This window comes from Eumetopias jubatus, unplaced genomic scaffold (genome assembly GCF_037043125.1).
Source record: "Eumetopias jubatus isolate StellerSeaLion01/CBP00866 unplaced genomic scaffold, mEumJub1_p1.0 scaffold_9, whole genome shotgun sequence".
Classification (NCBI taxonomy): Eukaryota; Metazoa; Chordata; class Mammalia; order Carnivora; family Otariidae; genus Eumetopias; species Eumetopias jubatus.
In genome coordinates this window covers 128,373,620-128,398,273 of record NW_028274815.1, presented here as the reverse complement: position 1 = coordinate 128,398,273, position 24,654 = coordinate 128,373,620, and the positions used below count along the sequence as shown (strand labels likewise).

Genomic DNA, 24,654 nt, shown 5'->3' with positions numbered 1-24,654 from the left:
CATCCGGGGCCCTCCCAGGTGTGTTTCCAGCCCCCTCTCATTTAGCACTTTGAGAGCTCTGTGCCCCACTCTTGGTCATGCCCAAGCTCCAGACAGACCTGTGCCTCTCCTGACCCCACCAGCTGGAACGTCACGGAGGTTCAGGGAGCTTCACACACACGGAGCGTCGTGGCCACCTCCGTCACTTAGCATAGATGACCAGGTAGAGTTTGAGAACTGCTTCCATCTGTGTTCCTATCTGTAGCTAGGGTAAGTGCTCCAAGAATCCTGCCCCGATGGTGTTCATACTGTTTATCACCCGCTCTACAGGCATTTATTGAGTATCTGCTGGGTGCCCGAGAGGGTTACAGGTGCTTGGAAGACGGTGGCAAATGCTGACTAATGCTTGATAATGCTTCCTGTCCTTAGTGGAAGGGGCATTCTAGTGGGGTCAGTGATATCATCACAAGGTAAGACATAAATGAGGAAGGGATAGGCAAAAACAAAACAAACATGAAAAGCCCCAAACCCCAAGCAAGAACTGAACCAAAATAAAACCGGATGCCAACTCAGGCTGGGTGGATCACTTCCCCTCCCCGAGCCCAGGTTTCTCTCCTAAGAAATGGGCATCTCCATGCGCTCTTCCTGGCACTGTTCCGGCGTGCTCGACAGACAGAAGCCATTGATCAGATTGTTTGGATTTTTCTGGCTGCTGAGAGAGTTCCTGCAGTGGTGCATTTAAAATGGTTTTGGGGTGCGAGCAAGGCAGTGGTAGGTTCTGTCTCTGGGAAGGAAGCGGATATCCCCGAGTGCTCTCCTGGATTTACCAGCTCATGCCCTGCTCCCCTCGTCACTCTCTCAGGGCTCCAACCTCACGGACATCTGCACCCAGCTCCTCCTGCAAGGGACTTTGTTAAAAATCTCCGCGGGCAACATCCAGGAGAGGGCCTTCTTCCTCTTCGACAACCTCCTTGTCTACTGCAAGCGGAAATCCAGGTGAGTTGCTGGGGCGGCTGGGGGCTGGGCTGCCCAGGTGGGCCAGGACGCAGGAATTCGGTGGGACCTTGACAGTCTCTCACGGTGACACCTTAGGCTTGTCACTTCCCTCTCTGGGCCTCCCTTTTCTGAGTTGAGGGGTTTGTTCTAGATCAGCACTGCCTAACAGAAATATAATGTGAGCCATACGTCTTATTTAAAATTTTCTAGCAGCCACTTTAAAAAAAATCAAAAAGAAATAGGCAAAGTGAATTTAAATTATATATTTTATGTTTTCCAATATGTCTCTAAATATTATTTTAATGTATACAACAAATATATAATCAATTTTTTAAAGTTATTAAAGAGATATTTTGCATTTTGTTTTGTACACTAAGCCTTCAAAATTGGGTGCATATCTTACACGTAATGGCACATCTCAGTTTGTCCTAGCCTTGTTTTAGGTGCTCAGCAGCCACATGTGGCTTGTGGCTGTTGTATTGGACAGTGTGGTTCTAGATGGTCATAGAAATTTGGGGATTCTTTGTGACACTGACATCCTGTGATTCTAAGATCCAAAGGTGGGGGATTCAAGGGCAGAGGGCTCTTTCACTATTAAGCTTTTTGAGGGAAAGAGTAGTACCTTTGTCACTTTTGTGTCTTTCCCTGGAGCGTCCTACACTTTGTAGAGTCGAGGAGTGAATGGACGAGTGGTGAGTGGTAGACACATACAGGTGCATGCAAGCTTGCAAGTGTGAATGATGGGGCGTGTGGGCAGATGGGAGGCGGGATAGGTGCATTGGCAGGGGTTGGAGGATGAGTGGATGGTGGATGAAGGGGGGCAGGGAGGATTGTGGATGGATGTGCGAATTGATCTGTGGATGGATGAGTGAGTGGGTGAAGGAGCGAATGGGTGAGTGGTTGGAGGTGTAGGAGATGGCTGGCTGGAGGGATGGACAGAAAATGGGGAATGTGTGGATGTTTGGTTAGTTGGAGAAGTGGATGAAGACATGATGAGCTGGCAGAGGTGCGTTCAGATGAATGGTGAGTTGGGGCCTTCAGGTGTGATATTTAAATGAATGGGTAGATGGAGGGATGGTCATAAAATGGGAGATTCGTGGGTAGATGGTCGGATGGATAGATGGATGGATGGTTGGTTGATAGTTGTTGGGGTGGTTGGATTCTGGGATGGAGGGTTGGGTAATTGAACGACCAAGTGGGTGGATGGGTGGATGGATGGTTGGCGAGGGAGCACTGGGAGACAGAGGGGTAGGGGAATGAGTGACCGGCTGGCTGGCTGGCTGGGTAGCTGGGTGGATAGATTGGTGGACTGAGAGGTCCCTGCCTTTCAGTTTTCTGAAGAAGTCCTTTTTGAATCCTCCTTCCTGTTGTCTTATTTTAGGGCTGAAACAGTGACTTTCCAGAGGCTTCTTTACTCTTTTATCTAGGAAACGCGAAGGCTGAGGGGAGGTCCAGACCCTGGGCCCTACCGTCAGCAATGCCTCCACCCTCCTCTGGGCTCTAGGCGTGTCACTTACTGTCCCTGAGCCTCTGTCTCCTTGTCTGTTTCTGCTGGCCTCCTAAGGTTGTCGTGAGGAGCCTTTCCATAGGATGAATGATGGCGTTCCTTGCGTGTTCATGGGCTTCTCTTTCTCCTCCAGCCTGACCTCTCCGAGCCTCAGTTTTCTCTTCTGTAGAATGGGGATGATAAACCCCTTCTTACAGTAGAGTTTGGTGTAGAGCCAAGCTCCTTACGGTTCACATTTCTCTGGCTCTGTGACTTTGCCTCTGTTTGCCTCAGTTCCCTTATGTGCAAAACGGGGTGAATTATCGTATGTATCTCAAAGAATCATTGTGAAGAGCAGATGTGTTAGGCATGCCCAGTATGTAGTAAAGCTCACAAAATAAGGGTTAGCTGCTATTACCATTAGTTAACTTACCTCCATCCGTGTTGGGTTCCCGTTCACCCACAGGTGCGGCTCCAGGCACAGAGTAGGCACTTCAACCACAGGCCCCGTCCCCTCTGCCCTTCTGCCCAGTTCTGGGTTTGGTCCTTCTGGTTGAAGGCCTTGGCCTCCGTCTTCGGCCATCTCCCGGAGCGTGTCTTCTTTATTTGCTGTTTCATTGCTGCCCACTCCATTAGGTCTGTGTCTCATGTCCCTCAGCCCCCCCATTAACACCCCCTTTTCCTTCTTCCTTGCTTCCCACCTGTTCTCACTGGGCCCATCCTGAGAGTCCTCCGCCCTTCCCTGCCAGCCGCTCTGGGCTGTCTGAAGCAGGCACTTTCCCCAGAACACTGGGGTTTAGAAAACAGAATGTCCCTTCGGGTGGGGCGTGTGACCTGCTCCAGCTTTGGCTGAGTTTGCTCATTATGCCCTGGTGCAGGCCCTTCCTCCGTCGGCGTGGTCGCACCTGTCGGAGCAGTGGGTCCCACGTGGGCCTTCTGGGGCTGACCCTGGGGCTGCCATGAGCTGCCTGCCTCAGTTCTGTGAGTGGGCCAGGCTGGCTGGAGGGAAAGGGTACATCTGTCTCCTGAGAGAAGGTGGCTGGCGGCCAGCATTCCTGCCTCTGGATGGGGAGCCAGAGGGCCGGGCTCCAAGAGGTCCCAGGGGGATCGGGCAGCAGTGGATGGAACTGCCGGCCTGCCGGATGTGGTCACAGGAAATGCCTGTCACTGCTAGGTGTCTGCCGATGGTTTTGTCTTTGCTTGGGTCGTGTGGGGCACCGCCCGTCCGGGACATGGGTCAGGGAAGGTCTCTGACTCAGAGTGATCCTGGCCTCATTTAAAAGTCGAGTCTTCTTGGATATCAGAAGTGGAAGGAGTGTTCTAAGAGCCCACCTCCCCATTCTTCGGAATGGGAAACTGAGACCCCCAAGAAGAGAAGAACCCAAGAAGAGCTCATCTCTAATACCTCAACTGCTTGTTTGCATCTTAGAGGTAACACGCAGTGCTTAAGGACACAGAGGCCCTGCCGCTCACTAGCTGTGCGGCCTTGGGCAAGTTACATCAGCTTTTTGTGCCTCTGTTTTCCTGTCTGTTCAATGGGGATAAAAGTAGTCCCCATCTGATAGGATTGTTTTTATAGATGAAGTACGATAAAACATGTAAATTGGTTAGAATAAGGCCTGGCACGTGTATGGAAAGGAGAAGAGTTACCACTCTGTCTTCCTTTGGGGGTCTTGCACACAGCTCAGCTCACACTTAAGTTGTGTCTGGAGCAAGACTCTTCATTTTCATCACAACTCCTGCCCCAGACGTTTTCCTCCTTGAGTCTTCCTCATTCTGAGTAAACGGCACTAAGGTTTACCCAGGAGCCCAGGCCAGAACCTTAGTTGACCTTGATGCTGACCTGCCTCACCCCAAACCCACTTCTTCAGCAAGTCCTTTCCATTCTGTCCCCAGACTTTGCCAGAACTTCAGTGTCATTCCAATAAGAATTCTAAGAGGGAGTTTTTATGTACGTATGTGTATATGATGGTAACATTTACCTGGAAATACAAAAATAGCCTCTACAGTTTTGAAAAAGGACAAAGCTGGGGGCCTCGTGCTGCTGGTAGCCGGGCTTACTATTCAGTTGCAGTAATTAAGACAACTTCGTATTGGTGCCGAATCAGACAAAGAGTTTAGTGGAATAGAAGAGTGAGTTCAGGAGCAGACCCCCATGGAAGTGTTCCTTTGAATTTCAACAAAAGTGCCAGGGCAGTTCAATAAATGATGCTTGGTTCGTTTGATATCCAATGGGGGAAAATGAGTCTTGACTGTTAGCTCACACAGTAACACAAAAAAATCAACTTCAGATGGATCACAGATTGAAATGTGCTGGGTAAAGCAATTAGGTTTCCAGAAGAAGGCATAAGAGACTACCTTCATGATCTGGCGGTAAGCAGAGATTTCTTAAATAGGACAAAAAGTGTCATTCTAAAGGAAAAATAGATTCATCAAATTACATTAAAATTAAGAACACAAATCAAAAGGCACTGCGAAGAGAGTAAAAAGGTAAGCTATGGACTAGGGATCTTCGCAATCCATGTAACTGACAGGGGACTCACATCTGGAATGTATTAAGAAGTCCTATAAGCCAAATTTGGCCCTCTGTTTTTATAAATAAAGGTTTATTGGCACACGGCATGCCCATTTGTTTTGGTGTTGTCAGTGGATGCTTTCCTGCGGCAAGGACAGAGTGGAGTAGTTGACACAGAGACATGAAGCCCCCCAAACTGAAAATGTTTACTATCTATCTGGCCCTTTTCAGAAAACGTTTGCCAACTCTTGCTATAAATCATTAAGAAAAAGACAACCCAACAGAAAAGTGCTCAAGGGACAGTCATTTCACAAAAGCCCATGCATGGCCCACAGGACCAGATGGCCAGTAGACATGAAAAGGTGCTTGGCCTTGTTACTCATCAGGGAAATATAAGTGAAATGTTTAATGAGCCACTACTCCGTGCCCACCAGAATGGCCAACATGGAAATTAGCTACAGAGGATGGGGATCCACTGGAATGTTCCTTACTCTACCAGGGCAGGGAGAATTGGTGCAACGACTTTGGAAAACAGCTTGGCATTCTCTGGTGAAGCCCACCGTGTACGTCCCTGGTAACTCAGCAGTTCAGCCTCTAGGTAGATCACCTGCAGAGACGTGCACGTGTGTTCTTCATAAGACGTGCAGGAATGGTCACAGCAGTGCCAAACGGGAAGCAACCGACATACCCGTTGCCATCACCCTTTGTGATTCCATGTATGTGAAGTTCCAAAACAGGCAGAGTGAAGCCACGGGGTCACAGGTCAGGATAGTGGTGACCCTTGTGGGGGGACGGGGCAGGGGTGGGGGGGGTGACTGGGAAGGGGGCACGGTGGGGGGCTTTGGGGGTGTTTATAGGGATAATAGAGGTGTGCTCACTCTATAAAAGTTAAACAAGCCCCATCCTTCTTCGGGCATTTTTTTCCTGTATGGATTTTATACTTTAATGAAAAGTTTATAGAAGCTTGTATATACGCACACCTGTATAGGTACGCATGGGTTGGCACACACAAACCATTGCGCTGCTCATTGGCTTCTAGTTCCCCCTGCTTTCTGTTGGCCCCCTCTGCGGTCCCTTCTTTGCAGGCCGCCATGGGGAGTCCTTTATAACCTAGATCAGATCATGTTCTTCCTCTGCTTAGACCCTCCATGGCCCCCATCTCACACGGAGGAGCCCATTTTTACCACGGCCCAGAGGACCCCGCAGGATCTGGCCTGTGTGGCCACTCTGAACCCTGGCCCCCCACTCGCCTTCACCCACTCAGCTTCAGCCACCAGCTGGCTGGCTGCTCCTTACAACATGGCATGGGGCCTGTGTCCTCCGCCTGGAATGTTCCTCCCCAGATACCCTTCCAGGTTCCTCCCTTGCTCCAAAGCCACCTCTTCAATGAGGCCTCGCCTGACCACCTCTCCCTTCCCTGTCCCAGTTAAAATCATGCCCCCCACCCTCCCTAACCATCTCCTTGCTTTATTATTATTATTTTTACAAACCTTCAGTATATTTTTTTTTAATTAAAAACATATACATTGCATTCATTAAACATTCTTTTCATCTAGAGCCAAGGTCTCTTCTTTGAGGATAAGTTCACTCTTAACACAAAAGCAACTCACCTTTATCAAGTCTTTCCAAAACAGTCAACTTAATGATCAGGGAGACAACTCTCTTTCCACATTCATATGTTCTCATGTATATAATACGTAGTTTACCCAATTACAATAACAGGTGCACATCAGGCAAATAGATTTGGGAACATCACCCACCTGGAGGAGCAGAGGGGCCTGCGTGTACCACACAGTGGCCTTCGAGCCCTGAGACTTCATTTTCTGCTTTATTTTAACCACACATTTAGCACTCCTGACATAACTTGTCTTTGACTTTTCTGCTTAGCTTCTGTCTCTGTGGCCCCTGCCCCCTCGTATTGGAGGATGAGTTTTCAGAGACTTTGTTTTGTTCACTGCTGCAGCCCCAGCAGCTAGTGGAGTGCCTGGCACTCAGTAGGTATTCTCTAAAGTGCTTGTTGAATGCATGGATGAGTGACTCCCCTTGGCCCCAACTTGGCATCCTCTCCATAGGAAGCACTGGTCAGATGTTTGTTCAGTGACTGAGTGAGTGGCAGATGGACCTGAGTGAGGGAATGAATGGTGGGCAGGTGGACATGGATGGTTGGGTGGACTGCCTACTCCAGGCACCCTTCTTCTCTGGTCAGATTTCAGGAAGGTACCCCTCTGTTAGTCACTCTGAGAGCCCCGCCCCTACTTTTTAGCCAAGAGGAATGAGTTTCTGTTGCTTTCGGTTAGTTTCTTGTCAATGTAAACTGGTTAGCTATAGCTCTGTGAGGTCAGCAAGGCGACTAGCCTGATTTCCAGGTGGAGGAATTGTGTCTGGAATGGAGAAGTGACTTGTTCAAGTCACCCATCCACCAACCAAAAACCCATGCTTCTGAGCCCGGTGCAGTGCTCCTGCCGTCTTGGGCACCCTTCCAGATTACCGCTCTGCTTCCCTTTGCTCTTTTGAGCCCCCATTAGGTGAGACATAGGGGTTGCTGACTTCCCGCTGTCTTTCAGGGTCACTGGGGGCAAGAAATCCACCAAGAGGACCAAGTCCATCAATGGCTCCCTCTACATCTTCAGGGGTCGAATCAACACTGAAGTCATGGAGGTGGAGAATGTGGAAGATGGGACAGGTAGACCCTAACCCCAAGGCCCACCTAAGCCCCAGCCCCACCTGCTCTGTGGCTCTGTTCAGTCTTTTTTTTTTTAAGAGGTGGGGAGGGACAGAGGGAGAGGGAGAGGGAGAGAGAATCTTAAGGAGGCCAATGCGCTGGGCATGGAGCCCGTTGTGGGGCTTGATCTCACGACCCTGAAATCATAACCTAAGCCAAAATCTAGAGTCTGATGTTTAACTGACTGAGCCACCCAGGTGTCCCTCAGTTTTTTCTTTTATTTGAAATGTGACCTACCTAAGAAAAGTATCTAAAACATAAGCACATTGAGTGAACACCTGGGTAGTCCCCATTCAAGTTAATAAGTAAAACTCTGTGTGTACCCCCAAAGGTCCTCACACACTCCTCCTTGGTCACAGCAGCACCTCCTACACCCCAGAAGTAACTGTCCAAATTTTGTGATGATCATTTTCTTGCTTTTTTAAAAACATTTTTATCTCCTAAGTATGCATTAGTAAACATTTTAATGAAAAATTGTTTTCAAAACTTTCTTTAAAAGATTATGTCATTATATGCAGATTAAGTAGCTTTAAATATATACATGTAGTTATAGAGATATAGTGTTATATACCTATTGAAGTGTCATAAAATATTGTATATTCTTTTGCATCTCTCTTTGTGTTTCTGCATGTAGCTTTCTGCACGGTGTTGGTTCCCACTGTAAAACTCATTCATGCCTTTGGTGATAGACATTTGGGTCATTTCTGCTGTTTGCTGTTATGAACAGTGAGGCCGTGAGCAGTCTTGTGTGAACCTCTTTGTGTATGTACCCTTGAGCCTGGCGAGGGGCAGGAGTTCCTAACAGGTTTTGAGACACGGACTCCTTTGGCAGTGTCACGAAACCTGTGGACCCCTCCTCGGATTTAGGGTATGGGCAGCTTCGGCTTCCTTGGAAACTGACAGCCTGTTTTCAGAGGTTGGCCAGTCCCCATCCCAGCCGGCAGTGCATAGGGGCCCCCGGACTTGGCATTGCTGGGTTTGCACTAGGTTTTAAGTGGCCCCAGTGCCCAGATGAGATGGGCAGGGAGCTTGGGACATATTCCCAGGCTCCAGGACTCCTGCATTTGTGCCCAGACTGTGGGGTCTTGAAGCCCCTGTAGTTGATGGGTGTGGGGGGCGTCTTCGTTTGCAGATCCTCTGTTCTTTGGAGAGAATAGAGAGGAGAGGGAGTGAGCATTTGAAGGGTTCCAGGTTCAGCTCTCAGACCCTTATCCTGTTGATGCCCCTGCCACCCTGTCTTTCTGGAGCAAGACGTGCTGGTCCGTGACCTTACTTTCAAGCGTGTAGTGGGGAATGTTCAGAGTTGTGTGGCTGAGCCCGGGCTGACCCACCTTGGTCTTCTTCCCCCGCCAGCGGATTACCACAGCAACGGCTACACTGTCACCAACGGCTGGAAGATCCACAACACGGCCAAAAACAAGTGGTTCGTTTGCATGGCCAAGACGGCCGAGGAGAAGCAAAAGTGGCTGGACGCCATCATCCGCGAGCGGGAACAGCGTGAGAGTGAGTGCGCCCTCTCCTGGGCCTCCGAAGAGCGGTGGCTCCGGGGGGCTTTCCCGGGATCCTGGGGTGTGTATGGCTTCCCTTAGGCTGGTCACTTCTGCAGAGTGAGGACTATGTCCAGGGAGGGGGCCTAGGGCCCTTTCCAGAGAGGCTGGAGCTACAAGACGCAGGTCATTGAGGGAGCAGAGAGCTCTGGGGCTGTGTTATAACTTGGTGGTACTTTGGATCACCTGAGGGCATCCGTTAGAGCCCACTCGACAGATGGTGACGCTGAGGGCCAGTGGAAGGGACTTGCCCAAGGGTCAAGGGTCACATGGTTGGTCACCCTGGGATTCGTGGTACCCTTCACACTTGAGCGGTGGTAGCCAAGACGTTCCCTCCATGCCTCTGTCTCCCCCATGGTTCTGTTACCTTCAACTGGGGTTCTTTGTGCTTGAGACTCAGAGTCTGCATCTGGGGGGAAGATCCCTGGGGGGCTGCTCATTAGCTGTGGTCACAGATCTCTCTGGGCCCAGGCTCCCCCGAGGCGGCTTGCCTAATACCTTCTGGGGCTGGGTGTGGTAGTTGGGTGGGGTTGGGACCTGGCTCTGGGTTGTTGTGCAGGGATCTGGGAAAAGGGAGCTGTGCTGTGTCTAGGGGCAAGTTACTTTAGCTTCCAGACCTCAGTGATGCCGTCTGATGAGTGGGGATAAAAGTTCCTGCTGCACAGGGTTGTAATGGTGCTAAATGCGGTATGGATTTGACCATACTTGGAAATTTGACACATGATCCTAAAAGCCCTACCCCCGCTCCCACCTTTGCAAAGGAGGAAACTGAGGTATAGTTTTCTCTGTATCTGCAGCCTTCCACTTGGGTGTGTCATAGACCTCTCGCACTTGCCATGTCTAATCAGAACTCCTAATTTCCACCCTGTCTTCCGCCCCAAACCTGGAGGTTCCTCATCTCAGTACCTGGTTCCTCCCTTCGCCTGGGGCCTCAGATTCAAACTCTTGGTGCCATCCCTGGTTTCTGCCCACTCCCCAAATTCAGTGTATGGGGTCCCTTTACTTCTGCCACATCTGCCCACTTCCCTTTCCTCCCTACTTCTACCCATGTGCAAGTCACCACCATCGCTCAGGACTATGGGCAGAAGCTAGATTTTAAGTTTTCAGGTGATATTTCTTGATTTTAAATTTTGTATCGAAATTTATTCAAGTGGCTTTAGGCCAAACAGACTACTGAAGCTGGCCCCTGGTTGGCAAGCTTGTGAGCCCTGAAACTGGTCAGGGCTGGCGGTGGGGCTCAGGGGTGTGGATTGGCCTGGGTGTGGCTGATCAGTGTCTTTGTGGTTAGAATGGAGGGCTGTGGTCCTTGCAGGGTATATATGCGATCACGGGTAGGGTGTGGCCTCAGTGGGCCTCAGCCGTTAGAATTGAGTGTTGTCCAAACCTTGACCCCAGGGCTGGGTTTACAGGGGTGGTGCATGCTGTGATCAGGAGCACAGATCTGGAGCCAAACTTTCTGGGTCAAAATCCTGGTGCCGCCACTTCTAGTCGGGTAACCTTAGACAGACAGCTTCATTTCTCTGGGCTTCCGTTTCTTGGGATAATTTTGCCTTACAGGTTTCTTAAGGATTAAGTGGCATATAGTAGAAGCTTCCAGCATTTTCTGTTGTTATTTGTCATTGCTGTTGTCAGGAGTGGACAGGGTCCAAGTAGAAAATGTGGGGCAGGGATCTGGTCAGGGTTCTGTGAGTATTGTCTAGAGAAACAGGCAGATTTTTCTCCCTGGCTGGAAGGAAGAACTCAGTAGGCTTCCTGATAACCTCTGAATTTGGAAACCCATGCTCAGGTTGAAGGGTTGAATGAGCTTGACTGCTTATTACCCTAGAACTTAACCTCTCTGGGCCTCAGCTTTGCCTTCTGTAAAATGGGGGCGATCAGCCTCCCTCCCCTACAGCGTTGTGTGAAGGTGCCCGAAGCAGTGGCTGACACGCAGGGAGTGCTCTATAGATGACCGCGGGGGGGGGCGCACTCGGGCGGGCAGATGGGCAGCGGGCTTCCAGGAGCCGCAGGCCTGCCCCCCTCTGCTCCCCAGCGCCGGTGCTCGCCTGAGTGCTGACTGTGCCCCCCCCCCCCCGTAGGCCTGAAGCTGGGCATGGAGCGGGACGCCTACGTCATGATTGCGGAGAAGGGGGAGAAGCTTTACCACATGATGATGAACAAGAAGGTGAACCTGATCAAGGACCGCCGGAGGAAACTGAGCACCGTCCCTAAGTGCTTCCTCGGGAAGTGAGTGGCCCCACCCAGGCCTCTGAGGGGTTCCTGTGCTGGTCCCGGGCCGCGGGTGGGCCGCTGTTCCCACCTGGCTCTCCCCCCGGAGCCCTGCAGGGCAGAGCCCCTCAAGCACCCTGAATCCTCATTTAACAGACCTCAGAGGTCAAGAAGGATGGTGGGGTCCCCATGTCAGGTCTTTCAAATGTTTCCTACCACAGCTCACTGCAGAATGTAAATTTTATGTTGTAACCTGGCGCACATGTCCACGTAACATCATTGAAGCCAGTTTCACAGAACTTACTGTGCTGGGTATGCTCTGAAAGTATGTGTCTTTTTCTGTTCTGTTTCTTTGCTATTCTGCCTTGTCCTTTGTATGTTATTCATTTCTCCGTTTGTTTTTAAAAAATAATGCGAAGCGAGACCATGGCATTGATTTCACAAACTACTAATGGGTTGCCCACCATGGATTGAGAGACACTGCCCTCACACTCAAAACAGAAGCCATTATAGATAGTTCAAGCAAAGAGGTTTTTAACACAGAGAGTTGCTGGGAGCGCCGGAGAGCAGATGTGGGCCTTCGCATCAGTCTGCGCAGGCTGCCGTCCCCGCACACTGCAGGCCGAGCCGCTCAAACAGAAACTTACCGCCTCGCAGTCCTAGAGGCTGGAACCCAGAGCCCAAGGTGTGGGCAGGCTTGGTGTCCTGTGAGGCCTCCCTGCCTGGGTTACACGTGAGGGAGAAGGGGAGGCTCCTGGCAGCTTTCGGGATTTGAGGGCCTCCAATGTCTCTGTTTGGGAAATACATTCCTTCCCAGTAATAAAACATTTTACCCCCTGCCCCCATTTTATAACCAAGGATCAAGGGGGTCAGAGCACAGGTGTATCTTAAACCCAGATTTACATCTCCTTCACCTGGTGAGGGCGGCAGCTACACAGTCCCACTAAAATTGCCAGGCTGTGTGCCGCCCTGCTGTGCGCTCAACGTGGTGGTCGACACAGAGGATGCCAACCTCACGGAGCTTGTGGTCCAGCAGGGGAGAGAAGTTTGCCTGGGAGGCAGGGACTTTATTTAGAATGTATTGACTTATAACCCTCCCCCTTCCCAAAAGCTTTTGAAGAGGCCCTGGATACAACCCTCTGTGTTATGATCTTGCCCCGGACCAGGGGAGAGGTGATTTGGACAGAGGGGTCACAGTAAAGATGGGGGCAGTGCTTGCATTCTGGATCATTTTGAAAGTGACCGCATTTGCTGGCCAGGTGAGAAAAAAGGGAGCTGAGGATTGAGAGCCCCTAGAAGGCTGGAGTTGCCTCTTGCTGTGAAGGGGAAGGAGATGGATGGAGGAGCAGGTTTCAGGGGCAGGAGTAGAGCTTGGAGGCTCCTTTTGGACAGGTGCCCTTGAGACTCTTAGACACTCGGATGGAGATGTTGACTCGTTAGTTGGATATAGATCTTAACTTGGGGAGAAAAGACTGGGTTGAAGGAGTAAATGCAGGGCATGTGGGCATTTTTATTTATTTTTTAAGATTTTACTCATTTATTTGAGAGACAGAATGAGCTGGGGGGAGGGGCAGAGGCAGAGGGAGAAGCAGGCTCCTGCAGAGTGGGGGAGCCTGACGTGGGGCTTGATCCCAGGACCTCAAGATCATGACCTGAGCCGAAGGCAAATGTTTAACCGACTGAGCCACCCAGGTGCCATCAAAACATTTTGATGGTTTTTAAAGCCATGGGACTGAACTCTGCAAGGGGACACGCAGGGAGAGTCGAGGCAGGTACTGTGCCTTGGGGCTGCCAGCGTCTGGAGGAAAGAGCCTAAGAGGGAGCGGGCAGAGAGGTAGGAGGCACTTGGGGCAAGTGTGGCATCCTGGAAGTCAGGTGAAGAAGATGCAGAGACAGTGCGCAGCGGCAGCCAGGTTTGGATGCGCTAAGGTTGAAATGCCTGGGGATATTCAAGTGCCAGTGTTGGGCAGGCCTTTGGAGACCAAGTATGGAGCTGGGGCAGAGCTCATTGGTCACGGCCTGAGGCTTGTGGTGGAATGGGCAGCAGGAAGGAGATTTTTGGGGGTGGTTGGTCTCCTGAGGGGTGGCCGAGGACTGCCCTGGACGGGCTGCCCTGTTGCCCCCAGGGGTCAGCAACCCCAGCCGCGAGCTCCCTGGGAAGGTGTGTGGAGAGAAGAGTCTGGGCCCCAGACCTCTGGGAATCGGGGAAGGGGCAGCTTGGCTCATTTCCATCAGCTGGTCTTTAATCCCTGGGCAGAAAGGAGGTTTTTCTCTCGGGAAGGGCTTGCTTCCGGCCCCCCCCCCCCCCCGGGTCAGACGACCTCTCTGCCTCCTGCCAAGCCCCTTGGGGAGCTCAGTCCAGCCGGATAGGATAACCTGCCTGTGATTAGAGCTTCAGCAGAGTGTTCTGTCTCCTCAGGAAGGATTAGGGAGATTTCTTTTACCGCCCGTTTGAAACAGGGCCAGGATTGAAGCTTGTTTTATAATCACCGGGGCCTTAAGGACCAGACTTCCTGCAGATGATTGTTCTAATAAAACTCTTCTCGCATAGCTCTGCTCTGTGCGCAGCCCCAGGGCTCAAGACCTTCCTCCTTCCCGGCCAGGGCTCAGCTTCCAAGTCTCCTGCAGGAGCATCCTTGGTCCCTTTGGATGGAAGGAACCTATAGCCACCAAGACATAATTATCAACCCTTTCTCTGCTCCAGGCACTGGCAGGCAGCTATGCCTTTTAACCCACATACAACACTGTGAGGCAGGTCACTGCCATTATTCCCATTTTAAGGGTAAGAGAATTAAGGCACAGAGAGAGAAGAGGTCCTGTACAAGGTCACAGAGCCACAAGTGGGGGGCTGGGATTTGAATCCAGGACTCTCTCCCACCACACTCTGCTGTGTGTATCCATTTATATCTTTGTTTAGCACATTTCATTTTTCCTTGGTTGTTCCTTTCTCCATATATCCATCTGCACTGCTGGAGGGGGAATCTATGAATACAGAATGTGTCTGATGTATCTTTATAACTTTTGAGGGTTGGGCTTTGAGTCAGACTTGGATGCAAGCCCTGGTTCCCCCACCTTCTAGCTGTGTGATTGTGGGCAAGTTTCTTAGCCTCTCTGAACTTCAGTAAATGACCAGTTAATAGGAAATAATAAAATATGCCTCACAGGATTGTCAGAGGCTTCAGTGAGAAAATGCATGTGGCATGCTAGCCCAGTGCTGGCCAGAGTGACAGAAATGTGGAGTAGCCTGTTTCTGCTGTGCTCAGAGAACTTGCGCAGAGAATCAAGGAATAAAATCTGGATATTTGTGTGGTGGAGGCATCATGGGAGGAACAGGGCGTTGGGCAGACAGAATCGACTCATTCATGCATCCATGCCGTTCATTCAGTGTTTACTGAGCCCTTACTGTGCCAGCAGGAACAGGACAGATGAATCCCTATCCTCGTGGAGAGAACTGTCCAGTGGGGAGCCAGAAAATAGACAACTAGACAAACATCAGCACAGAGGGGATTTCAGCCAATCGTCGGATATTGCAAGCAGTGAGTTAGGTTGATATTAAGGAGGTGAGGAAATGGGGTGATGTTTCAGCTGGGGTGGTCAGGGAGAGCCTCTCAGGGGAGGAGACGTTTTAACCAAGCTCTAGATGATAAGCAAGAGCCAGTCATGAGACGATCTGGGGGAACAGCCTTCCTGGCAGAGGGAGCAGCAGGTGTGAGAGCCCCACGGCTGGAATGAACCTTGAGTAAGTAAGTAAGGAACAGCCAGGCCAGTGTGGCTAGAGCGAGGGAGTGGCCAAGGACTGGGAGATGAGGCTGCAGGTGTTGGCAGGGGCCATATTGGGCAGGTAAGGGGGAAGGGGCCATATTGGGCAGGTAAGGGGGATCGGGGCGGGCTCGGGTTTTCATTCTGGGCGCTCTGGGAAGCCATTCAGAGTCTAAGCAGAAGAGGGGGATAAGGATGAGCTCATCACACCGGCTCTGGATGGAGGAACTGTCAGGGGACAAGGGTAATGGTGTGACTGGCAGGGGCAGTCAGGGAAGGCTTCCTGGAAGAGAATGCCTTTGGTTTCCCCCTTGCCGCCAGAGGTTAGATGTCATTCACTGGTGTCTGCTGTTGTAGAAGCTCTGAGGTGGAAGGGGCCTCATTGTCTCACCCACCTGCATGCACAGGTGCAGGGTATCCGTGGGTAGGAGCCGATCAGTCATGGTTTGTCAGATATTGCTGCAGGAAGCTTCTACAGGAATTGTTCAGGAAGCAACTTCAGGCAGTGGAGTTACAGGGACGAACATAAAACCTCCAGTCCTCCCCTCATGGAGGCGACAGGTGAGAACAAGGGGACTGCCTTACGGGCTGGTGAGTGGTACACGGGGCCTCTGCTCAGGGGACTGTCCCAGGGAGATGGCAAAGACACACCTGTGTGTCCCCTGTGCCTAGCATTGGGCTTGACACCTGGTAGTGATTCTGGGGGTCAGGAAGGAAGGAGGGCTGAAGCCGGGCGCATGCGAACTCAACTAGTGCCCCATTGCCTGAATCTCAGACTCCATCCCCACCGGCCTCGGCTGACCTTCTGTCTGTGTCCCCAGCTCGGCGCTCCGAGTTACATCTCTCTGAAAGGCTGGATCTTGCCGCTCTTTGTACCCAAGGCTGGCAGATTGCTGGTTTCCTTACCTTACTTCTCACTCAGGGCCTTTGTATGTGCTGATCCCCCTGCCTAGAACACCCTTCCTTGCCCCTCAGTGGAGGCAAACAGTGCCCCACTGACCTAGTGCAGTTCACGCGTGTGTTTTATGTGGGCCACATGGTGCTTTCAGGAAATTTTGGATTATATATCAACATGTAACAGTTGGGAGATTTCCCAGGAAATGCCGAATTTCCGGCTTCTCTTGGAAAGTAAGATGCTTTGGTCTTCCCATGTGGCCGCCGTCAGCTGTACGGAGGGGTGGCTCGCGTCTTCAGGAGCTGCAGTTCTGGCTGGTTCCACAGAGCCTCAACCTGGCCCTGCCTCCTCCTTTTTTTTTGAGAGAGAGAGAGAGCGAGCCAGCAAATGTGGGGGAGGAGCAGAGGGAGAGGCAGAGAGAATCTTAAGCAGGTTCCATGCCCAGCACAGATCCCGACACGGGGTTCGATCTCACAACCCTGAGATCATGACCTGAGCCAAAATCAAGAGTCGGACGCTTCGCCGACTGAGCCACTCTGGCACCTCCAGCCTAGCCCCTTGTGTTCATTTACAAGAGCTCGAGGTCCCTGTGTTAGAGATGAGTTTTATCTGTTTTGGCACACTGGGTTCCAGTTTGAGAGTTGATACGATGTGAAGGTTTACCTGCTGCTGAATCCAGAAGGCCCCGGAGTGAAGTAGTTGTCAGAACAACCATACTGAGGCCCAGAGGGGCACAGCGTCTTGCCCAAATTCGCCCAGCGAGCTATGAACTTTCCTTGTTGCTCTAAAAGGGGTAAGACCCAGCTTGGGGCAGAAACCTGGGTCACAGTTGCTCTTCTCTGGGCTGCCTTCCTTTGCCCTAGCAGAAGACACTGGGTCACTGCCTGCCCCCCATCTGGCCACAGCGCCGCTGGTTGGTGCCAGAGGCGACCCCTGATGGGACAGCTGGTGGGCAGCTGGGTGCCGAGTCTCCAGCTTCCGAGAGTGGGCGCTCAACATCTGTTCGCCTCCCTCAGCTGCTGGCAACTTTCCCCTGTCTCTGATTTTTGGGACTTGAGAATAAAACTGGGGGGTGGAGGACCTAGAACAATCTCTTCCCCCCCACCTGGGGCTCCCGCCCCACAAAATAGATCCATTTCTTCTGTGTCCCCCACCTTGGCCTGCATCCGGGGCTCTCTGAATGCCTCAGCATGCACCACTACCTACACACAGGCAGGCTTTGCTCAGCCAAACACTGGGAAGCTAAAAATAGTCCTGCCCCCTCTGGCCCTGTAATTGGAGGCGGGACAGCTGGTTTCGATAAGCGGGAGAGCTCTGTGCTCTGGCCCGCTGCCGCGTGCTTTCATTGAACACAGATTGCCTTGGTGGCAACAGCCCCATTACCGGCTCTCCCTTTTCCTGCTGGCTTGGAGTGGGTTGCGCTCTGCGCTGAGCCTGAGGGCGCCTCCAAGAGCAGGGACCTGGGGTCTGGCTGAGCCTCTACCCCACTGGCTGGTCACGTTGGATCTGCCTGATTTCCTCGGGCTCGTGAGCCCTTCTTTCTCCTAGAGACTCTTCCTGCCGACCCTAGAACATTCCTTCTTGTTTGATGGTTCATTCCTTCATGTGTTCAAGAAATGATTATTGAGGTCTACTGTGCTTTAGACCCTCCTCTAAGGTGCTGGGGGTAGGGCTGTGAGTAAGATTGACAAAAATCCCTGTCAGCGTAGAGATTACTTTCTGGTGGGGCAGATGGCTGATAAACACATATAAATCTGTAGCAGTACAAGGATAAGTGCTCAAAAGGAAGCAAAACCGAGAGATGTGAGGATTGTGTGGGGAGCTGCTTTTGCTGAGAAGGGAGGATTTAACATGAGGAGCTAGGGGAGAGCGTTTCCAGGCAGCGGGAACAGCAAGTGCAAAGGCCCCGAGGTAGGTAGGAGTCTGATCCTTTTCAAGTAGCAGAAGATGGTGGGTGTGGCTAAAACATAAGAAGTGAAAGGTATAGGAAATGAGATCCGTGAGGTTGGCAGTTCGTGTGGGGCATTGTCATCATGGGCAGAGTTTGGATCTTTTTCTGAGGGCAAGGGGGAAGCCCACTGGAGAGTTTGACTAGGAGAATGACATGATCTGATCACCATGAGCTCTCTTGACTCTCCACAGTCATCTTTCTGGGCTCTTATTTCTTCCTGCCTGCTTGTTCTTTGTTCCTTCTGCTCATCCATCCATGTTGCCATCCATCATCCGTTTCCGCCACCCATCTGCCCGGGTCTCTCTTCACTTAGTGTCTACCCATCCCCGCCATGCTCCCCTCCACCCACTTGCCCACTGGTCTTTCCAGCTACCTACTCGTTTGTTTATCAGTTCGTCCATTCATCTGCTCACTTCCTATTCATTTATCTCCCCACTCATGTGTCCATTCATCCATCCATCCATCCATTCATCCATCCATCCTCCCTTCTTCCTTCCCTCTTATCCATCCATCTATCCATGCACCCATCCAGTGCACCTGAGTTGGGGCCTGGGGTCTGGTCACACCCAACCCTCTGCCATTGGTCTTAGGGAAAGGCACAAGGTCTTAGCACAACCCCTGGGCGGTGGGCTCCCAAGCTTTGCTTTCCTGTGGGACATTCTAACTCTCCTTCACAGGAGTGGGTGGGGCCAAGCCAGTTTAGTGCTGGTCCCTGTGTTCCCAAGACTGGGGAGTTTCTCTCAACTGCATCTTATGTTCCTGGCAGTGAGTTTGTTGCCTGGCTTCTGGAAATTGGTGAAATCAGCAAGACCGAAGAAGGAGTCAACTTGGGCCAGGCCCTGTTGGAAAATGGTATAATCCACCATGGTGAGTGGGGGCTGGGCCCGGGCGGGCCTGGGGTGGGGAGGCACAGGTCAGACCTCAGACCGGGCACAGTGTAGCCTCAGCACGTGGATGCCCTTATAAATCTGCTCACAGGGCCAGAAAGCCCTGTGCTCACCTGGGACACCAGCAAAGCAGGGATGCCTCGAGAAGTCCCTTCAAAAAGGGCAAGAGCCATTGATGTTTTAGCCATTCAGCCAATATTTATCGAGTGCCCGTTACGTGGCAGGCACTGCGCACGTAGCAGAGAACAGGCCGGGTGAAAACGTCTTCGTGGGGCCGCTGTTCTAGTCAGAGGGGGAAGGTAATAAACCAAAGCAGTACAATCTGTGTATCCAGGTGGCGATCGGTGCTGGGTGGGGGGAGAGAAAGCAAGGGGGTGGTGGGCAGTTTTGAATAGGGGTTGGAAGGCCTCTCTGAGAAGGTATCCTGAGCGAGCGAGGGGCTGGGTAGCACTGGGGTTCTGGGCCGAGGGAACAGCAGGTGCAGAGTCCCCGGCGGGAGAGTGAGCCCCGTGTCCTGGGAGCCGCCACGCGGGTGTGGGCGCTGCCAGGAGACGTGGTGGCTGGGCACGGGGCGGGGCATAGTGTGGAGGGAGTGGGGTCCGGGACCTCCCGAGGGATCGTGGGGTCTTCGGCTTCTGCCCGGAGTGAGATGGGAAGCTGCTGCCGGGTGCCAAGGGGACGGCAGTCCTGCTGAGACTCAGACTTGCACGGGCTCCCTCTGGCCGCCACGTGGGCAGCTGCCCGCCAAGGGGCCGCGATGTTCCAGGCGGGAGATGACAGTGGCTTGGAGCAGGGTGGGGTGTGGAGTCAGACTGTGAATGTTTTGAAGGCAGAGCCTCCAGGATCTGCTCATGGGCCCATGGTGGGGAGGGACGGAAAGAAGCAGCAAGGGCGCCCCAAGGCCCTCGTATGGAGAGAGAGTTTCATAAATCCTGGTTGTGTGGCCTTGCACCCCAACACATGCTTTGGCGACCTAGCACCGAGGAGGTGCTGGGCCAGATGGGTCCCCACGCAGGCTGGGTCAGGGCATTTCTGGGCCTCGTGCGAGACCTGCGGATGCCCCGGCCCCAAGTGGTAGGGCTCAGCAGGGCCCCAGGCGGAGGAGGGGGACCTGGTTTCAGCAGAGGAGCGGGGGCAGAGGGGTTCAGCGAAATTGTGCGTGGCACAGAGCCTGGTCGAGTGCAGGGTGGTGATGGGTGGGGGTGGGCGGTGGGCCCGGCCTAACTGGCCCCCTGGGTCCCTCCAGTGTCTGACAAGCACCAGTTCAAGAATGAACAGGTGATGTACCGCTTCCGTTATGATGACGGCACCTACAAGGCCCGGAGTGAGCTGGAGGACATCATGTCCAAGGTAGGGATGCCGCCCTACCCTACAGCCCTGACCCCACGGCCACTGCAGAGCAGGCCTGCACCCCAGTGGCCTGTGCTCTTTGCCCTCCCCCACCTCCCTGCTCTGTCCCGGAGCCATCTCTCCCAGCAGCCCGGATTTGGAGGCTCCTGAAGGATGTGGCCTGATCCCAGACTCCCCCTCTTTCTCTTTCAGGGTGTGAGGCTTTACTGCCGCCTTCACAGCCTCTACACCCCCGTGATCAAGTAAGTTACTCTTTCCCTGCTCCAGTTTCACCTCTGCCTCTTTTCAGCTGTGTGGCCTTGGGCTGGTAACTTAACCTCTCTGAGCCTCAGTCTCCTCCATCAAATGGGGCTAATAATCGCGTCTACCTTCCATGTTTGTCCTTAGGGTTAAGTGAGTCAATCTGTGGGAAACTCTGCAGGGTGGTGGTGAAGGGTGTCCGTTCTGGAGCCAGTTTGGGTCTCAGCTGCTAGTTACCAGCTGCGTGGCTTTGGGCGGAGTTACTTAGCCTCCTGGTGCCTCAACATTTTCCTCTGTGGAATGGGGATGATGATAATAAGATCCACCTTAGGGCCTTTGTGCTTGCCATTCCCTCTGCCTGGAATGCTCTTCCCTTACCTCTCTGCATATTTATTCCCTCACTTCCTTCAAATGTCTCCAAATCAGAGGGACCTTCCCTGCCCACCTCTCTAAAGCAACTCCATCTGGTATGCACTCTCCTCCTTACTTCACTTTGGCTTTCTTCTTTAAAACTTGTTAGTGGTTGACATACTTACGTATTTATTTTTTATCGATATGCTGTCTTTCTTCCCCACTGAACTGTAAACTCACCAAGGACAGGGAGTTTGCTCACTGCTGTGTCCCCAGACCCTTGGCCAGCACCTAGAGCGGTGCCGTCCCATAGCCCTTTCTACACTGATGGCCGTGCTCTGTGTCTGTGGGGTCAAGGACAGTAGCTGTGAGTCACGTGTGGCTTTCAAGCCTTTGAGACGGAGGAATGTGATTTTAAATTTGATTTAATATTCACTGATGGAAAAATGGGTACATATTGGAGAGTGCTGGGCAGAGTAGCCTTCAATGAGTGTTTGTCACATGAAAGTTGAAAGGTAATTAACCTCTTTGACCTCTGATTCTTCCTCTGTGAAATGGGCATAAGAATAGCTCACGCCTCTTGGGTTGCTATGAGGATTAAATTTGAATGATGCCTGGCACATAGTGAGGGCTGTATAAATGCCAGCCATTGGTTATCTTCTTTATTATGAAGCTCATGGTTGTGGATGAAGGGACAGAGAGGGTGACCTAATTCTTACCAGCGGCAGATTCCTCTGTCCCCTGTCCTGACAGCTCTTGCCCACTCTTTTTTTTTTTTTTTTTAAAGATTTTATTTGTTTATTTGACAGAGAGAGACACAGCGAGAGAGGGAACACAAGCAGGGGGAGTGGGAGAGGGAGAAGCAGGCTTCCTGCCGAGCAGGGAGCCTGATGTGGGGCTCGATCCCAGGACCCTGGGATCCTGACCTGAACTGAAGGCAGATGCTTAACGACTGAGCCACCCAGGTGCCCCACTCTTGTTCACTCTTAGAGGAGTGGAGGGGATTCCAGCGTTTGCTGGCCTCGTTGGGGGTCCAGGCCCTGGGAACCCCTCACATCTGTAGACCTGCCTCTGCCTTCTCAGTCCAGCCTGGCCCTCGCGAGAAGGACCCCCTGGTCAGCCCCCAGAGAAGGAAGTGGCAGGGGCCAGCACTTAGTGCGCACATGGCCTACCCGGCTCCCCAGTTCCTAAAAATCTGAGAGAAACTCCCCAGCCAGACTTGATCATCAGCCTCAGCACGGCTGGCCACATAAACTCCTGTTTGCCAGCTTCCAAGCCTGAGAAATGGTTGCAGTCTGACTGCAAGGTTAGCCGACCCTTTGTTCCAGGACCCTGGGGGAGTTTAGATGCCACACACGTCCGAGCATGTGCCTAGGGAGAGACCCGGGGCCCTGATTCCCACGCCTGTGCTCCCCGATGTGCTCACGTGCACTCCGTCCCCCCGCAGAGACCGCGATTACCACCTGAAGACGTACAAGTCCGTGCTGCCCGGGAGCAAGCTGGTGGACTGGCTGCTGGCTCAGGTGAGCTCTCCCCCCGCCGCGTCTGAGCAGCCCGCTCATTCTGCCCAGCACTCAGGCGGGGGCTGACCGGGCTGTGGACCTTGAAATTTCTTTAAACAGTTTTTTCTCTAGTTTTTACTCATGTAAAATACACGTCACACTTAACTGTCGTAACCACTGTTCAGCACGCAGTTCGTGGCATGACATCCCCTCACATCGCTGGGCAGCCATCCCCACCCTTTCTCTCCAGAGCTCTTTTCATCTTGCAGAACTGAAACCCTGTCCCCGGTCAACACCAGCTCCCCACCCGCCCCTCCCTGCAGCCCCCCACAACCTCACTTCTGCTTTCTGTCTCCAGGCCCTTGGCCGCGCCAGGTACCCTGGGTGAGCGGGAGTCACACAGCCTTTGTCCTCCTGTGGCTGGCTGGTGGCGCTCAGCATCCTGTCCTCAGGGCATCCATGTGGTGGCCTGGGTCAGAATTGCCTTCCTTTGCGAGGCTGAAAAATAACAGTCCATTGCATGGATCGCCCACGTTTTATGTATCTGTTATTTAATATTATCTGCCTATTAATGTCTACTTAATGGACGCTTGGGTTGCTGCCACCTCGAGGCCTCCAGTTAAAACTGGGACAGTCCCGGGTGAGCTGGGACAAGTCGGTCTCATGCTAAAGCACCAGACCGGAGCCTCCACGGGGAGCTTGCCAAGTTATTCTTTTCACATAAGTTGCCAGGGGGCAGGGGCTGGGCAGAGGCTTGGGAAGTCCAAGCATTGGTTGGTTTTGCTACAGCTTCCCGAAGGTGTTTGCTCCCATGTGATGCTATGGAAACTTCTGGCAGCCTGCCTCCAATACTTCTTGGCTCCTGCGCCCAGGGTGCTTCCTCTGGGCCAGGCCCTGGCTGGGTTTTGTGCATTACCGCGTTGAGCCCTCCAACCCATTTATAGACGGGGGGACTGGGACCCAGAGAGACCAGGCACTTGGTTCAAGGGTACACAGCCCCGTAGCAGCAAAGCTGGGATTGGGAGGGGCCTGTCTCACCCTGGTTCTGCGAACTTTTCAGGGAGCTCACAAGAATGTTGATTTGTAGTCTGTAAAAAGAACGTATTGGCTCCAAAGACGAGGAGACAACTGCGAAATCAAAATGGATAAATGTTTAAACATTTACAGAGCGCAGCTTTATGTCAGCCTCCTTAATTGTTAAATTTAGCATTCATAAAAACCTCGTTCCATTTGAAAACAATTTGCTGGTGGGATTTTTCTCATGTCACACAATTCCTGATGATTGCCTAGAAATCGTAGCCAATCTGTAAAGTAAATGTTTCTTGGCGCCAAATAACTTCAAAAGCAGGTTTAGAAAAATCCTTGAAAAAATTTTTTTCGGGCCAAAACAGCATATTAATGTAGGATGTGGGTGTATTTTAATATGTTTGCTGTGGTGTGGGATGCTAAGACCAGGGAGGTCTTGAAACAGCCCCGGGTTTGAATTCAGTTTTGCACATCTGGAAAGCGCAGAGCGCTAACCATGGAGTGACACTGCCTTCCCCTTAGGATCCAGTGAAACCAGGCCGGAGCATGTTTTATTTATAGCCAGGCCGACGTGGGTCACATCCCAGCTCTGTGTCTTCCTAGCGGAGTGATTTTGGATAAGACTTTTAGCCTCTCTGTGCCTCACTTTCTACAAGTGGAGCTAAAACAGTACCTTCCCCGTTGGATTATTTTGAGGGTTCAATGAGTTAATCATGTAAAGTGCTTAGACTGGCACCTGGCACAGAGTAATTGCTCAGGAAACGCAACTGTTATTTTAATTCCTCATCTCCTGCACAAAGCGTTCAAGGGGGCTCCAAATCACATGCAGTGTGGAAGGCCGACGAACCTGCAGAAGGGTTTGGGGGCACAGGGGCAGTAAGACCGGGAAACAGCCCGTGTTGGGGGGAGGGGAGAGCTGATCCCCGGAGTGCCATCTCCTGAGTGTGCTGCCACAGGTGAGGGTGACGTGGGGTGATTTCTAATGTGGTTTAGGTTCTTCACTTGGGGCCCAGACACGCCTGGGTTCGGGCTCTCGGAAACGGCCGCTTCTCCCCACCTTGGCCCTCTCTGTGGCCCGAGCTCCACTGGTGCCCACAGCTGTGTGTGGGTTTCAAAGCATGATGTGGACTCTGCCCTAAGTGGCGAATCCCAGGCCTGAGTTGGGAGTGAGGTGGGTCCCCGAGATGGTGAGACGCCAGTGGGTCTGAGAAATGTCTGGAGATGGGGCACACGGGATGTA

At 52.2% G+C, this 24,654-nt stretch overlaps 1 protein-coding gene across 2 annotated transcripts in view; it reads left to right on the top strand.

Annotated features, from left to right (window-relative positions):
• The window catches only part of PREX1 (phosphatidylinositol-3,4,5-trisphosphate dependent Rac exchange factor 1), a 177,450-nt gene that overhangs the window by 106,396 nt on the left and 46,400 nt on the right, over positions 1-24,654 (top strand). For both annotated transcript variants that reach the window (XM_028125219.2, XM_028125220.2), the window contains exons 7-14: positions 842-975; positions 7,541-7,659; positions 9,052-9,201; positions 11,324-11,471; positions 18,825-18,925; positions 20,192-20,295; positions 20,488-20,537; positions 22,334-22,409. In XM_028125219.2, the coding sequence (XP_027981020.2) occupies positions 842-975; positions 7,541-7,659; positions 9,052-9,201; positions 11,324-11,471; positions 18,825-18,925; positions 20,192-20,295; positions 20,488-20,537; positions 22,334-22,409 (882 nt within the window). The remainder of the gene's footprint in view (positions 1-841; positions 976-7,540; positions 7,660-9,051; positions 9,202-11,323; positions 11,472-18,824; positions 18,926-20,191; positions 20,296-20,487; positions 20,538-22,333; positions 22,410-24,654) is intronic.